This window comes from Thamnophis elegans, unplaced genomic scaffold (genome assembly GCF_009769535.1).
Source record: "Thamnophis elegans isolate rThaEle1 unplaced genomic scaffold, rThaEle1.pri scaffold_195_arrow_ctg1, whole genome shotgun sequence".
NCBI classification, from domain to species: Eukaryota; Metazoa; Chordata; class Lepidosauria; order Squamata; family Colubridae; genus Thamnophis; species Thamnophis elegans.
In genome coordinates, this window is record NW_022473664.1 from 23063 (window position 1) to 38352 (window position 15290).

General features: G+C 45.9%; 1 protein-coding gene across 1 annotated transcript in view; it reads left to right on the forward strand.

Moving 5' to 3' along the window:
* LOC116523354 (pappalysin-1-like) overlaps positions 1-15290 on the forward strand; it is a 29228-nt gene that overhangs the window by 4295 nt on the left and 9643 nt on the right. The window contains exon 3 of the mRNA XM_032238452.1: positions 10949-11094. Coding sequence (XP_032094343.1) covers positions 10949-11094 — 146 coding nt within the window. The remainder of the gene's footprint in view (positions 1-10948; positions 11095-15290) is intronic.

Here is a 15290-nt window from a genome sequence, read left to right on the forward strand (position 1 = left end):
GGGGGTTTCAGGATGTAACAACGGAGTCAGGTAGAGCATTCCAGGCGTTGACCACTCGGTGGCCGAAGTCGTATTTTCTGCAATCGAGCTTGGAGCGGTTGACCTTGAGTTTGCATCGATTGTTTGCCCCTGTATTATTGAGGTTGAAGCTGTAGTAGTCGTTGACAGGTGAGATATTGTAGCAGACAATTTTGTGTGCTATGCTTAAGTCAGGCCTTAGACAGTGTAGTTCCAGAAGCCCAAAATTTCAAGCCTGGTGGCATAAGGGATTCTTGTGAGCAGAGGTCCAAAACAGAATCTTTAGATAGAGATTCCACACCCTCCAAAAAAAAAAATCATTTTTGTCCCAAAAACCTCTTCTATAGATATTTTGTGCTAAGGCAGAAAAACCTGAGTATCATTTTATGAATTATACTGTTCCTGAACATCCTTTTGGGGGGTGGGGAAGAGAGGTAAGCTGTCCATCATCCTCTGGCTGTTCTCTTCAGCCAAGGTCTTATATTAAAAATGAGCTTTCACTGGGACAATTCCCTCCTCCTCCAGATGGTGAGGGTCAGAAATCCAAGAGATAGCAGAATAACAGAGTTGGAAGGGACCTTGAAGGTCTTCTAGTCCAACCCCCTGCTCAAGCAAGGGACCCTATACCATTTCAGACAAACGGTTATCCAATCTCTTCTTGAAAACCTCCAGTGATGAAGCACTTCCGAAGACAATTTCTGCTCCACTGCTTAATTGTTGTGTCAGGAAATTTCTCCTCAGTTCTAAGTTGCTTCTCTCCTTGATGAGTTTCCACCCGCTGTTTCTTCTCCTGCCTTCAGGTGCTTTGGAGAATAACTTGACTCTCTCTTTTCTTTGGCAGCCCCTCAAATATTGGAAGACTGCTGTCATAGATCAGGAGCATTTTGCCTCCTTCCAGACTGCTCCATTTTCAGGGGGGGGGAAGAGAATAGAGAATAACAGACTTGGAAGGGACCTTGGAGGTCTTCTAATCCAACCCCCTACTCAGGCAGGAAATCCTATATTATTCCAGACAAATGTCTATCCCAGGGACCATCAACCTTAAACATGCAAAAACCCACAAAGGTCCTAACGCGAAGCCCCCCATTCAATTCTGGAGCCGACCCGAAGTCTGGTTCCCCCACCATAGAGTCTCCTCCTTGTGCGTCCTTTTTCCTCTGCTGACTGGAAGTCCAATCTCCCTCCACCATAGAGTCTCCTCCTAGCACGGCATCCTTTTTCCTCTACCTGTCCTAACCGAAAGCCCTATCAATTGTAGAGCCAACCGTCCCTTGCCATAGAGTCTCCTCCAGCTGCACTGTGCTTCCTCCCCTAACCGGAAGCTCCTCTCAAAATTGTGGCACCAACTGGCAACAGGGAGCTGCAGCAGTGGGATGAAAGAGCCACATGCAGCTCCGAAGCCGCAGGTTGCCAAGCCCTGGTCTATCCACTCTCTTCTTAAAAACTTCCAGTGACCGAGCCCCTGTCATAATTGTGACGATCGATCCAGCAATCGAAGTAGATCTGGGCTTCTTACATATTTTCAACAGGAGGGGTGAAATTGAGATTTTGCAAGCGGGTAGAATCATATCCTGACCCATAAGCCCCATATAGACTGAAGTCCCCCCCCCCCGCCCCAATGTGACCCTCCCAGATTTAGCTTAGAGTTTCCCATCCTGTTTTGGCAATTGTTTTCGATGGCGTCATTTCGTCCGGCTTCCGAGACAGGAAAAACCTTCAAGCTGTGTGATCTCACAACAGCTTGCCTTCGGGCGCTTATAGTACTTTTACTAAAATAAAAATGTAAAAAAAAAAAAAAAACCAAGAGAGGGAGAGAGAGAGAGAGGGAGGGAGAGAGAGGGAGAGACTTTCCCTTGCTCTTGATCAAAACTTCTGTGTTTTTTAATAGCCACCCAAAGGAAGGCTATTAATAGAAGACGTTCGCCAAAAGATAGAACAGCCTGATGAAAAAGAAGGGAGACCTGTGAAGTTATTTCCAGGCCAGGAAGAAATCTCTTGCTTTGAGACGAGACCAAAAGATGTAGTAATGTTAACTTCACGAAAGGGAAGGGTGGTGTTTGATTCTTGGAGGCTGATAGAAAGTTTTTCTCCCCCTTTTTCCCTGCCAGTGCATGTTAGCAGCTTGTTCTGCCCTGATCTGTGAGTCAACTCCTTCTGTTCCTTCAAATAGAATAAGGAAACCAGCGACAATAAAGTATTCATGATTAAAATTCTCCATGAAATCAGTCTGAGCTTCAACTGATGCCAAGATCATCCGGCCAATTTCCCCTCTCTTTGGCATCCCTGGAAAAAAGAAAGTGGACTCTGTTTTTCTGCCTTATTAACGGAGTTGGAAGGGACCTTGTAGGTCATCTAGTCCAACCCCACCACCCAAGCAGAAGACCCTACACCATTTCTGACAGACGGCAGTCCGGTCTCTTCTTGAAAGCCTCCAGGGATGAAGCTCCCACAACTTCCAAAGGCAACTTCTGTTCCTTTGGTTGATTGTTCTCACTGTCAGAAAATTCCTCCTTATTTCTAGGTTGAATCACTCCTTGGTCAGTTTCCATCCATTATTCCTTGTCTGGCCTTCAGGAAAATAGCTTGCCCCCCTCCTCTCTGAGGCAGCCCCTCAAATATTGGAAGATTGCTCTCCTGTCTCCCCTGGTCCTTCTCTTCCCTAGACTAGCCAGGCCCAGTTCCTACAACCGTTCATTGTATGTTTTAGGCAACAGTCCCCTCATCATCTTGGTTGCTCTTCTCTGTACTTTTTCTAGAGTCTCAACCTCTTTTTTATAGTGTGGTGGCCAAAACTGGATGCAGTACTCTAGGTGTGGTTTTACTAGGGCTGTATAGAGTGGTGTTAGTACCTCCCTTGGTCTTGATTGTATCCTTCTGTTACACAGGAGTCCATTAGCTCATGCAAATTGATCCACATCTTCCAATCCAATTTGATGTCTCCATTTGACTTGTGAAAGCAATGACACGATTTGATCAAAACATTTTTATTTTCCGGAGTGAATCTCCAAAGTTACATTACTACTGTTGTTACTGCTACATGTATATGGATATTACTATTATTATTATAACAGAATTGTATCACAGCGGCCAGTTGTTTTGCTGGATTTGGCATTGGTTATTAGTCGGGCCCCACTCAGGGGCCTAGGACGTCGTAACGTATTTTCGTAATATGCGTGCGGATCCAAGCAGTGCGGTTTTTGCATTTGACTGATGGTGATTTTGTCAATTTTTAACTGTTTTAAATGTAATTCCAATGCTTTTGGAATATCACCCAGTGTACCAATTACTACTGGAATTACCACTGCTGGTTTGTGCCATAGTCGTTGAATTTCGATTTTTAAGTCCTGGTATTTTGCGATTTTTTCATGTTCCTTCTCATCGACCCTGCTATCACCTGGTATTGCAATGTCTATGATCGTAACCTTGTTTTTCTCAACCAGTGCGATGTCTGGTGTATTATGTGCCAGTATTTTGTCCGTTTGTATGCGAAAATCCCACAAGATCTTGACCATCTGATTTTCGGTGATTTTTTTAGGCTGATGTTTCCACCAGTTTGTTGCTGTTTTAATATTATAATTTTTGCACAAATTCCAATGGATCATTTGTGCTACTGAATTGTGCCACAATTTATAATCAGTCTGCGCGATTTTTTTACAGCAGCTGAGTATGTGATGAACAGTTTCATGTTTCATTATTATTATTATTATACAATTGTATCACAGCGGCCAGTTGTTTCGCCGGATTTGGCATTGGTTATTAGTCGGGCCCCACCCAGGGGCCTAGGATGTCGTAACGTATTTTCGTAATATGCGTGCAGATCCAAGCAGTGCGGCTTTTTGCATTTGACTGATGGTGATTTATTTATTTATTTTATTTTTTATTTATTTAGCATTTATAGGCCGCCCTTTTCCCTGAGGGGACTCAGGGCGGCTTACAATAATAAGGGAAGGGGAGTGAAAGACAAAATACAGAAAAAAAACGTGAAATAACTAAAAAGTACTAAAACACAACATTCACTCAGCATTCGGGAGGGGCAGAAGAGTTTATCCCCAGGCCTGACGGGCTAGCCAGATCTTGAGGGCTGTACGGAAGGCCTGGACTGTGGTCAGGGTACGAATCTCCACGGGGAGATTGTTCCATAGCGTCGGAGCAGCAACTGAGAAGGCTCTCCTCCGGGTGGTCGCCAGTCGGCACTGACTGGCGGATGGAATACGGAGGAGGCCCGCTCTATGCGATCTGATGGGACGCAGGGAGATTATTGGCAGGAGGCGGTCTCTCAGATAGTCAGATCCACTACCATGGAGCGCTTTATGGGTGGTAAGTAAGACCTTGAATTGCACCCGGAGATCTACAGGCAGCCAGCGCAGCTCGCGGAGGATAGGTGTTATGTGGGCGAACCGAGATGCGCCCACAATCACTCACGCGGCTGCGTTCTGTACTAGCTGAAGTCTCCGGGTGCTCTTCAAGGGCAGCCCCATGTAGAGCACATTGCAGTATTCCAGCTTAGAGATCACAAGGGCTCGAGTGACTGTCGTGAGAGCCTCCCGATTCAGGTAGGGCCGCAACTGGCGCACCAGGCGAACCTGGGGAAATGCCCCCCTGGTCACAGCCGATAGATGGTGATCAAAACTCAGCTGTGGATCCAGGAGGACTCCCAAGTTGCGGACCCTATCTGAGGGGTATAAGTTTTGTCCCCCCAGCCTGATTGATGGTACGGTGGTCAAATTATTGGGAGGAAAACACAACAGCCACTCGGTCTTGTCTGGGTTGAGCACCAGTTTGTTTGCTCTCATCCAGTCTTTAACAGCTTCCAGACCCTGGTTCATCACGTCCACCGCTTCATTGAGTTGGCACGGGGCGGACAGATACAATTGTGTATCGTCCGCATATTGGTGATACTTTATCCCGTGCCTCCGGATGATCTCGCCCAGCGGTTTCATGTATATGTTAAATAGGAGGGGGGACAAGACCGACCCCTGTGGCACCCCATATGTTAGGGGCCTTGGGGACGATCTCTGCCCACCCACCAACACCGACTGCGACCTGTCCGAGAGGTAGGAGGAGAACCACTGCAAGACAGTGCCGCCCACTCCCACCTCCCGCAGTCGTCGCAGAAGGATACCATGGTCGATGGTATCGAAAGCCGCTGAGAGGTCAAGGAGAACCAGGATGGACGCAAAGCCTCCATCCCTAGCTCTCCAGAGATCATCGGTCAATGCGACCAAAGCGGTTTCTGTGCTGTAACCTGGTCTGAAGCCGGACTGGAAGGGGTCAAGATAGTTTGCTTCCTCCAAGGTACGCTGAAGCTGGAGGGCCACCACTTTCTCAACAACCTTCCCCACATAGGGAAGGTTGGAGACTGGACGGTAGTTATTAAGAACAGCTGGATCCAAAGACGGTTTCTTCAGAAGGGGTCTCACCACCGCTGCCTTAAGCTCGGTGGGGAAGTGCCCCTCCCGAAGAGATGCCACAACAACCGCTTGGATCCAGCCTCGTGTCACCTCACTGCTGTTGGCAACCAATTTTGTCAATTTTTAACTGTTTTAAATGAAATTCCAGTGCTTTTGGAATAGCACCCAGTGTGCCAATTACCACTGGAATTATCACTGCTGGTTTGTGCCATAGTCGTTGAATTTCGATTTTTAAGTCCTGGTATCTTGCGATTTTTTCATGTTCCTTCTCGGCGACCCTGCTATCCCCTGGTATTGCGATGTCTATGATTGTGACCTTATTTTTCTCAACCAGTGTGATGTCTGGTGTATTATGCGCCAGTATTTTGTCTGTTTGTATACAGAAATCCCACAAGATCTTGACCATCTGATTTTCTGTGACTTTTTCAGGCTGATGTTCCCACAGTTTGTTGCTGTTTTAATATTATTATTATTATTATTATTATTATTATTATTATTATTATTATTATTTTCTTCGCTTCTCTCCTGTAAATGATATACCCTGACAATGCACTGCATTCAAAAGGTTAATGAATAAAATAATAATAACAATGAAAAGAAAGAATAGGACCATTCGTAGCTGAGCTGCAATCTCCAGGAGACAGCTACCGTTCCATGAAGTAAGCCCAGCCTGCGAGGAAAATACCCTCGTCTTCTTGGTTCCCTGCCTAGGGAGGTAGCTTTCATGATTCAGCCAAAGAAGGGGCTGGGGACGCCAAGCCCAAAGCTATTTCCAACTTGATGACTTCATCAGCAGGTGGGGGGGGGAGCGGTGAGGAAGGCTGGTGTAACCAGCGAGAAAAATGTGTGTGTGAGCAATCACGGCATTGTGGAAACCTCATTCTCCCTTGCTTTGTTTCCCCCCACCCCTTCCTTGGAGAGTCCTTGGAGGAGGACTGGAAAAACCTCTTGGTGGCTTGCCAGTTCTTGTAGCTTCTCATTTCCTCCTGGGGATGGAATTCCAGAAAAGAATTCGAGGAACCCAGGAGAGCAGAGCAGTGGAGCAGATTGGCTTGGAAATGTTCCACCTTAAACAGCCCACATAACCTGGTTCTTCTCCGTGGAGAATGCTTCGCTATTTTATTTTGTTTTAAAACTTTATTTAGTTTGTCAAACAGGTACAAGATAGCAGCTGTAAGATAAACGTGGAAATGAACAAAGGGAAGGAGTACAAATAAATGGGGGACAGTAGGACACGGACGGAAGGGACGCTGGTGCGTTTATACAAGCCCCCTTTTACGGACCTCTTAGGAACGGGGTGAGGTCCACGGTAGACAGTTTGAGGTTGAAGCTTAGTTGAGGTTTGAGGGTGTAACAATGGAGTCAGGTAGAGCATTCTAAGCGTTGACCACTCTGTTGCTGAACTCGTATTTTCTGCAATCGAGTTTGGAGCGGTTGACCTTGAGTTTGTATCTATTGTTTGCCCGTGTGTTATTGCGGTTGAAGTTGAAGTAGCCGTTGACAGGTGGGACGTTGTAGCAGACAATTCTGTGTACTATGCTTAAGTCAGACTGTAGGCGGCAGAGTTCTGGGTTGTCCAAGCCCAAAAGTTTGTGCCTGGTGGCATAAGCCTCTAAGGTGTTATGACTATAAGGTGAGGGAGTGTAACTTAATGGCTGAGCATCTATTTTGCATACCGAAGCATCCAAGTTCAGATTGGACAATTCTTGCTTGAAACTTTGTTGAGTTACCAAGACTGGCTTAGACAGAATGAAGGTCTGATTCCACAGAAGGGAGTAAGATGAGTCAGATACTTGGGGGCAAGAGGCTGACTCTGCTAACCCACTTAGACATGGCTGTAAAGCACCTTGAAGTGGTATATAAGTCTAAATGCTACTGCTATTGCTTCCTTCCTTCTTTCTTTTTCTTCTTCCCTTTTCTCCTTCCTTCCTTCCTTCCTTCCATCCATCCATCCTTCCTTTCTTATGTAGTGATGCAATGGTTAGAATGCAGTATTGCACACTGACTCTTCCCACCACCAGGAGTTCGATCCTCACCAGCTCATGGTTGACTGAGCCTCCCATCCTTCCGAGGTGGGTAAAATGAGGACCCAGACTGTTGGGGGACTCGGTAAACCGCTTAGAGAGGGCTGTAAAACACTGTGAAGCGGTATATAAGTCTTAAGTGCTATTGCTATTGGTGTAGCTAATCAGATGTTGCATTAGGAGCTGTGATGGTGCAGTGGTTAGACTGCAGTATTGCAGGCAAACTCTGCTCACAGTCTGGAGTTCGATCATCAACCTCTTAGAGAGGGCGGTAAAGCGCTGTGAAGCGCTATATACATCTAAGCGCTATGGCTATTTCAGATAGATGGCTGTCCATTCTCCTCTTGAGAAGCTCCAGTGTTGGAGCACCCACAAGTTGTGAAGGCAAGCTGGCCCACTGGTTAATTGTCCTCACCCTTAGGAAGTTTCTTTGAACAAGGAGGTGGGAGAAATGAACATGGCAACTGCCGCCTTTATTTTTCCTTTATTTTGTTGTTGTTGTTAGTCGCAAAGTTGTGTCTGACCCATCATGATCCCATGGACAATGTTCCTCCAGGCCTTCTTGTCCTCTCCCAGCCACCTGACTCCATTTAAGCTCATGCCGACTGTTTTGGTGACTCCATCCAGCCACCTCCTTCTCTGCCGTCCCCTTCTTCTTTTGCCCTCCATCTTTCCCAGCATCTTCTTCAGGGAGTCCTTCCAAAGTCTTTGAGTCTCCTCTCCAGGATCTGCCCTTCTAAAGGGCAGTCAGGGTTGATCTCCTCTAGGACTAACTGGTTGGATGGCCTTGCAGTCCAAGGGACTTGCAGGAGTCTTCTCCAGCACCAGAGTTCAAAGGCCTCCATTCTTTGGCGCTCAGCCTTCCTTATGGTCCAACCTTCACAGCCATCCATTGCAACTGGGGAAACCACAGCCTTGACTAGACGCACTCCGACCCTGTGGAACGACCTCCCCGTCGAGATTCGCACCCTCACCACTGTACAGACCTTCCGCACAGCCCTCAAGAACTGGCTATCCCGTCAGGCCTGGGGATAAGTTCCTAACTCGCCCCACCCGAGTGTTGAATGTTGAATGCAAGTTGTGTTTTTATTGTCTTATTTTATTCACCTACTGTTTTTGTTTTTGTATTTGCACCCCCCCCCCCTTTTTGATTGTAAGCCGCCCTGAGTCCCCTCAGGGAAAAGGGCGGCCTATAAATTCCAATAAAATACTAAAAATACTAAATACTTTTGATTGGCAGGGTGATGTCTCTGCTTTTTAGTCGGCTGTCTAGATTTGCCGTAGCTTTCCTCCCCAGGAGCAAGCATCCTTTGTTTTAATATTCCTTTATTTTTAAATGTTGGTGCTGAATCCCGGTTACAGGAACGGCGTTGATATTCAGGTGTTTTCCCCCACCCCTATGCTAGCAATAAGGTAAAACGAGAAGAGCAACTCGGAGCTTCTTCCTCATGGCAGCTCTTTGTTAACCTGTGAGTAAGCGGCTGATTGTTAGGAAAAATCTCTCCTCCGTCGTGGTCGCGGGACAGATCCAGTACATCAGCAGCTCCAGGAATGTTCCAGGATCATATGTCACTGAAGCATTTTTCTTGATATAGTCACTTCCCGTAACACGTTCTGCCATTGCATCAGGCTGTAGATGTTCCCCATTTATCAGGGTGAGGCATTTGAAGGGTGGTATGTATTGCAGCCGGCTGATTCGAACCCTGGAAAGATTAGGCAATCTGCATAGAAATATACAACCCTGGATGGATGGCGGGATAGATAGATAGATGGAGGGATGGAGAGATGGAGGGATGGATGGATAGATGGATGGTTGAATAGATGGGGGGATAGATAGATGGATGGATAGATGGATGGATGGATGGATGGATAGATGGATCGTTGAACAGATGGGGGATAGATGGAGGGATAGATAGATAGATGGAGGGATAGTTGGAGAGGTGGATAGATGGATGGATGGATGGATAGGTGGATAGGTGGATGGATGGATAGAGGATAGATGGAGGGATAGATAGGTAGATGGAGGGATACAGGGATGGAAGGATAGATGGAAGGATGGATAGATAGATAGATAGATAGATAGATAGATAGATAGATAGATAGATAGATAGATAGATAGAAAGAAATATACAGCCTTAGGGGTGTACTGGAAGGGATCCTGGAGGTCTTCTAGTCAAACCTTTTGTCCAAGTCAGGAGACCTTAAATTTGACCCTCCTGGACAAATGGATGTCTTAAAAACCTGGATTTCTGACTCATCCTCTAAAGATAGATTGAATGGGGCAAGACAAGAGTTCCAACAACCACACTGTTCTGACCTAGGCTTCCCTAAAAAAGCACAAAGCAGATTCCTGGTCCCGACAAAACCCCTTTTATTAAACGAATGTGAATTCCTCTCATTCACCTTCAGCAAACAGTCTTTTAAAGCTGAGGTTATGACCACAGACCTTATCTATCTTGGAAAGCTGCCATGTAAATATTTTCCAAACGTGGTGCTGTGCAAGGAAAGAGTGGACCCACACTCCTGAAACCAACTAATCAGAGGTGGGTTCCTACCAGTTCACTCCTATTCGGTAAAACCGGTTCGTCAAATCTACCGAACCGGTGAGAAGAGGTTCCACCAGTGGACCCGGAAAGCAGGCCACACCTACAGAAGAGGTTCCAAAATTTTTTGAAACCCACCACTGGTCCTTGGATATGATTATTCTACACTATCATGCTCATATTTATAAAACTCAGTGCCTCTGTGAAAGGTAAGGATGACTCCTGCGCTTGTGGTGCAATCAGAACATTGCGTGTGTTGAAGTTGTTTTAACGCAAACCAAAGATGCCTTTTAAAAAACAAGTTTGCATCATATTCTTATGCAGGCCAGTGCTGTGTGTGAGGTAATTTAAGGTGGTTCTGACAAGTGTCGTCGGCATCTTCATATCCGGTCACATGGGCGGCAAGCCACTCCCATCCGGTTACATGGGCAGCAAGCCACTCCCACAAAGGAGGCCACACCCACAGAGTAGGTTCAAAGAATTTTTGAAACCCACCACTTGAACTAATGAATGGTTTCCTGCAAAAGCCCACTCCCCTTTCACTCCTCTTTTATTTCCTCTGGGAGGGGCCATTCACCGTCCCCCTGTAGCCTTACTCCCAAGTCGACCCCTGTTCTTTAGCTGTTCCCTTCGCCTGGCAACTCTGTGCATGCACACATTGGGAACAGGCTCCAGCTGTTCTTCTGCCTCACTGAAGGCAGCTGATAACTGTCAGACGGCCATGGACCCCTCTCTGCCTCTGACACAGAGCCCCCATCAGAGCCTTCCCCAGACTCCAGGACTGGCCCAGGTTCCTCCCCAACCTCCTCACTCTCCGGCTCTGCTGCCAGCTCTGCTGGCTGTTGGCAGGCTACAACACACTGAGAAGTTGAGGTCTGTTAGATACACCTGACGCAGGCATGATAACGAGCTACATTAGCATGCTAACCAGCCTTTCTTATTCTTCTTCCAGGGCCTACTTAGATGTCAAGGAACTCAAAAACAGGCTGAACCTGAACGGCTCAACACATCTCAACATCTTCTTCGCCAATTCCTCGGAAGAAGAGCTGGCTGGCATGGCCACCTTTCCTTGGGACAAAGAAGCCTTGGTGCACTTGGGTAAGGCAGAGCGGTGGTGCAGTGGTTAGATGGTCCAGTTCATTTAAGTGACCTTCTGAACTAATGGTGACGGCACCGAAAAAAGGGCTGTTTTACGACCGATGAAGCCAATGCCTGGCTGGAGAGGGGCTTTGTGCTGATCAGCACAAGAAAAAAAAAAATCTGCCTCTGCCTCCCAGCAATTTGCCATGTGGAGCAAACATCAAGTTTCACTTTCAGTTTGAGCAGCCTCCCGAACATCAGTTGTTTCAGGCTGCAGGGACTGTTATAGCCTATTGCAGCCTCCGCAAGCCCCATTTTCCCCCTTTGCTGCAAGGAAGTAAACCGCTGGGAGGCAGAGGTGAAAGGGTGGAGGATGGCGGGCTACATTTAGTGTATAAGACACACCTAAATTTTCATCCTCTTTTTTGGTGGGGGAGGAAGGTGCATCTTATACTCCAAAAAATATGGTGCATGTCTCAAGAGAAGACACCATAAAGGAACTCAAAACCCAAAGCAGAGGTGGGAAGCCATTGTTGGAAAAGTCGAAGAAGAGATCCACCCAACTTATCTGGGTACAAATGGGATGAAGAATTTTGCAAAGAGCCTTTATGCCAACATTGGCATGCTGCTTCCCAGGATGGCTCAAAGGTGCTTTTTCAAAAGGCAACCGGGCTTTGCTTTTTCCACTCCGAAGACGTCTCGCTTCTCATCCAAGAAGCTTCTTCAGTTCTGGAGAACTCCGGAACTCATCAGAACGGAAGAAGCTTCTTGGATGAGAAGCAGAATGTGGTCAAGGAAAAACAGAGTCTAGTTGCCTTTTGAAAAATCACAAACACTCAAAGAGCCATTTGGACCCGTTTCCTGCAGAAAAGAAACCACCGGGTGCCGCAAAGGTCCTAACCGGAAGCCTCCCTGTTCAATTCTGGAGCTGACTGGAAGTTCAGCCATAGAGCTTCTTCCTAGCGCAGCGTCCTTTTTCTTCTACCTGTCCTAACCGGAAGCCCTATCAATTGTGGAGACAACTGGAAAACCCTCCCCTTGCCATAGAGTCTTCTCCTGGTGCACTGTGCTTCTCTCTTCCTCCCCCCCCCCACCGGAAGCTCCTCTCAAAATTGTAGCGCTGACTGGTGACGGAGCCGCAGCAGAGGGAGGAAAGAGCCGCATGCGGCTCCAGAGCCGCAGTTTGCTGACCCCTGCCGAGGTGGCGCAGTGGTTAAATGCAGCACTGCAGGCTACTGCTAGATCAGCAGTTCAGCGGTTCAAATCTCACCGGCTCAGGGTTGACTCAGCCTTCCATCCTTCCGAGGTGGGTAAAATGAGGACCCAGATTGTTGGGGGCAATATGCTGACTCTCTGTAAACCGCTTAGAGAGGGCTGAAAGCCCTATGAAGCGGTATATAAGTCTACTGCTATTGCTATTGCTATTGCTATTGCCCTAGATGACTCAGAATCTCCATAGACCTCCCAGGATGGGTTAAACTCCAAGATGAAATGTTCATGTGATGCACAACTCAGTCTGATAAATATAAAATGTTTTGCCTTGCCCTGGATCCCAAAGGACCTGACTAATAACATAGCTGAGCTGGGTGACTGGATGGGAGAAATATATTTAGAGAGCAACCTCACTTGTATTTACCTTCTATTTCAACTTTAGTCACAGGAGGGACCAAAAGGAGAACTAAGAACTCCTAGAATACAATCAGAAATTTTCTGACAGTGAGGACAATTAATCAGTGGGACAACTTGCCTCCAGAAATCATGGCAGCTCCATCACTGGAGGCTTTCAAGAAGAGTCTGGATAGCCATTTGTCTGGAATGTTATAGGGTCTCCTGCTTGAGCACGGGGTTGGACTAGAAGACCTCCAAGGTCCCTACCAACTCTGTTATCCAGTTAACCGTGTAACAGCCAAAGAGGTACAGAACATTTCAATCCCAATAGCTGGCTATTTGGACCGATTAACATTATGCTCTCTTCTAGCACCTCCTGCTGGATTTATCAGATGTCTTGGTGACATTGCCAGATGCTCATCCTCCCTTTTAAGGTGTAATTAAAGCTGAGGCTGACCAAGGAGTTGCTGATACAGTTCCACAGAGGAATTATTGAGTCTGTCATTTGTAAGACAAAGAGAAAGAAGAAGGGAGGGAGGAGAGGGAGAGAGGAAGGGGAAGAAAAAAGAAAGAAATCAAGAAAGAAACCAACCAAGGAGAGATTCAACCTGGAAATGAGAAATTTTCTGACAGTGAGAACAATCAATCCATGGAACAGAAGTTGCCTTCAGAAGTTGTGGGAGCTTCATCCCTGGAAGCTTTCAAGAAGAGACTGGACTGCCATTGGTCAGAAATGGTGGAGGGTCTCCTGCTTGGGATGGGGGTTGGACTAGATGACCTACAAGGTCCCTTCCAACTCTGTTAATCTGTTAACTCTATAACTGTTTGGTTATAGTACAGCAACCAAACAGGACAGGTAGAGACTTCAACAGATAGTTAGGACCGCAGACAAAAAAAATTGCAACCAGCCTGCCTTCCACCGAAGACCTGTATATTGTGCGAGTCAGAAGGAGGGCTGTGAAAATATCTACAGACCCCTCGCATCCTGGACATAAAAGGTTTTAACGACACTCTAGGGCATTGTGTGTCGAAATAACTGGACACAATTTTTTCTCCCATGCCATCTCTTTGCTAAACCCCAATTCACACAGCACTGTCATTATATGTCTAAGTATATTTGCCCATATAGTAGGGCTGTATTGCTTTTATCCTTCTCATCTTTCCTATTGCCTTCTATTAATTGGTGTCTTCTGATGTGCCACTTTGTTATTTGTGTGTACACTGAGAGCTTCTGTGCCAGAGACAAACTCCTTGTGTGTCCAATCACACTTGTCCAATAAAGAATTCTATTCCATTCTAATCTATTGCATTCCATTCCACTTCACTCCACTCTACTCTACTCTATATTCTACTCTACTCTACCCTACTCTACTCTACTCTGTATTCTACTCTGCTCTGCTCTGCTCTGCTCTGCTCTGCTCCGCTCCCTCCACTCCACTCCATTCCATTCCAATTGTTATTCTATTCCATTCCATTCCATGTTCTCTATTCCATTCCATTCTCTTTTCTTCTCTTCTCTTCTATTCCATTCCATTCCATTCCAATTATTATTCTATTATATTCCATTCCATGTTCTCTATTCCATTCCATTCTATTCTATTCCATTCCATTCCAATTGTTATTCTATTCTATTCCATTCCTTTCCATGTTCTCTATTCCATTCTATTCTCTTCTATTCCATTCCATTCCAATTGTTATTCTATTATATTCAATTCCATTCCATGTTCTCTATTCCATTCTATTCTATTCCATTCCATTCCAATTGTTATTCTATTATATTCCATTCCATTCAATGTTTTATATTCCATTCCATTCTATTCTATTCCATTCCATTCCAATTGTTATTCTATTCTATTCCATTCCATTCTATTCTATTCCATTCCATTCCATGTTCTCTATTCCATTCCATTCTATTCTATTCCATTCCATGTTCTCTATTCCATTCCATTCTATTCTATTCCATTCCATTCCATTCCAATTGTTATTCCATTCCATTCTATTCCAATTGTTATTCTATTATATTCCATTCCATTCCATGTTCTCTATGTCATTCCATTCCACTCCTTTCCCTCCCCATCCATTCCACGCCACTCCATTAATTGTTGTTCAAAGGGAGAGTCTCTTCACTGAATTTATCTGTGATGGCACCAATTCTAATTATTGTACCATCAGTTTGAAGTCCGCTCCCAAGGAAGGAAGGAAGGAAGGAGGGGGAAAAAACCGCCCAATAATAGAGAGAATTAATTTCCTGTTTGGACACCTTCTTTGCCCCCTTCTCGCTGAGAAAAAAACCCTGCCCCCTTTCCCCCACCCGTGCTCTAAATCCAATATCTCTTTAATAAGAAAGCAAAATGAAATATGTTCTGTTGTCCAGATCTTAACTTTGGAATACATTATCATCGGGACGTGTGCACACACAAAAAAACCCCCGATCTCCCTCTTTCACTTTCAAATGGGGAAAAAAGGGGTAATTGATTTAGACCTTTGACAGCGGTGAAAAATATACGGATCCTTTCCTCTTCTCTCCCACTCCCCACAAAACTACCCACCCCTTTCCGTCAAACAGACAGAAGAATCTTAACAACCTGCTCGGCTCCTTGGCCCTG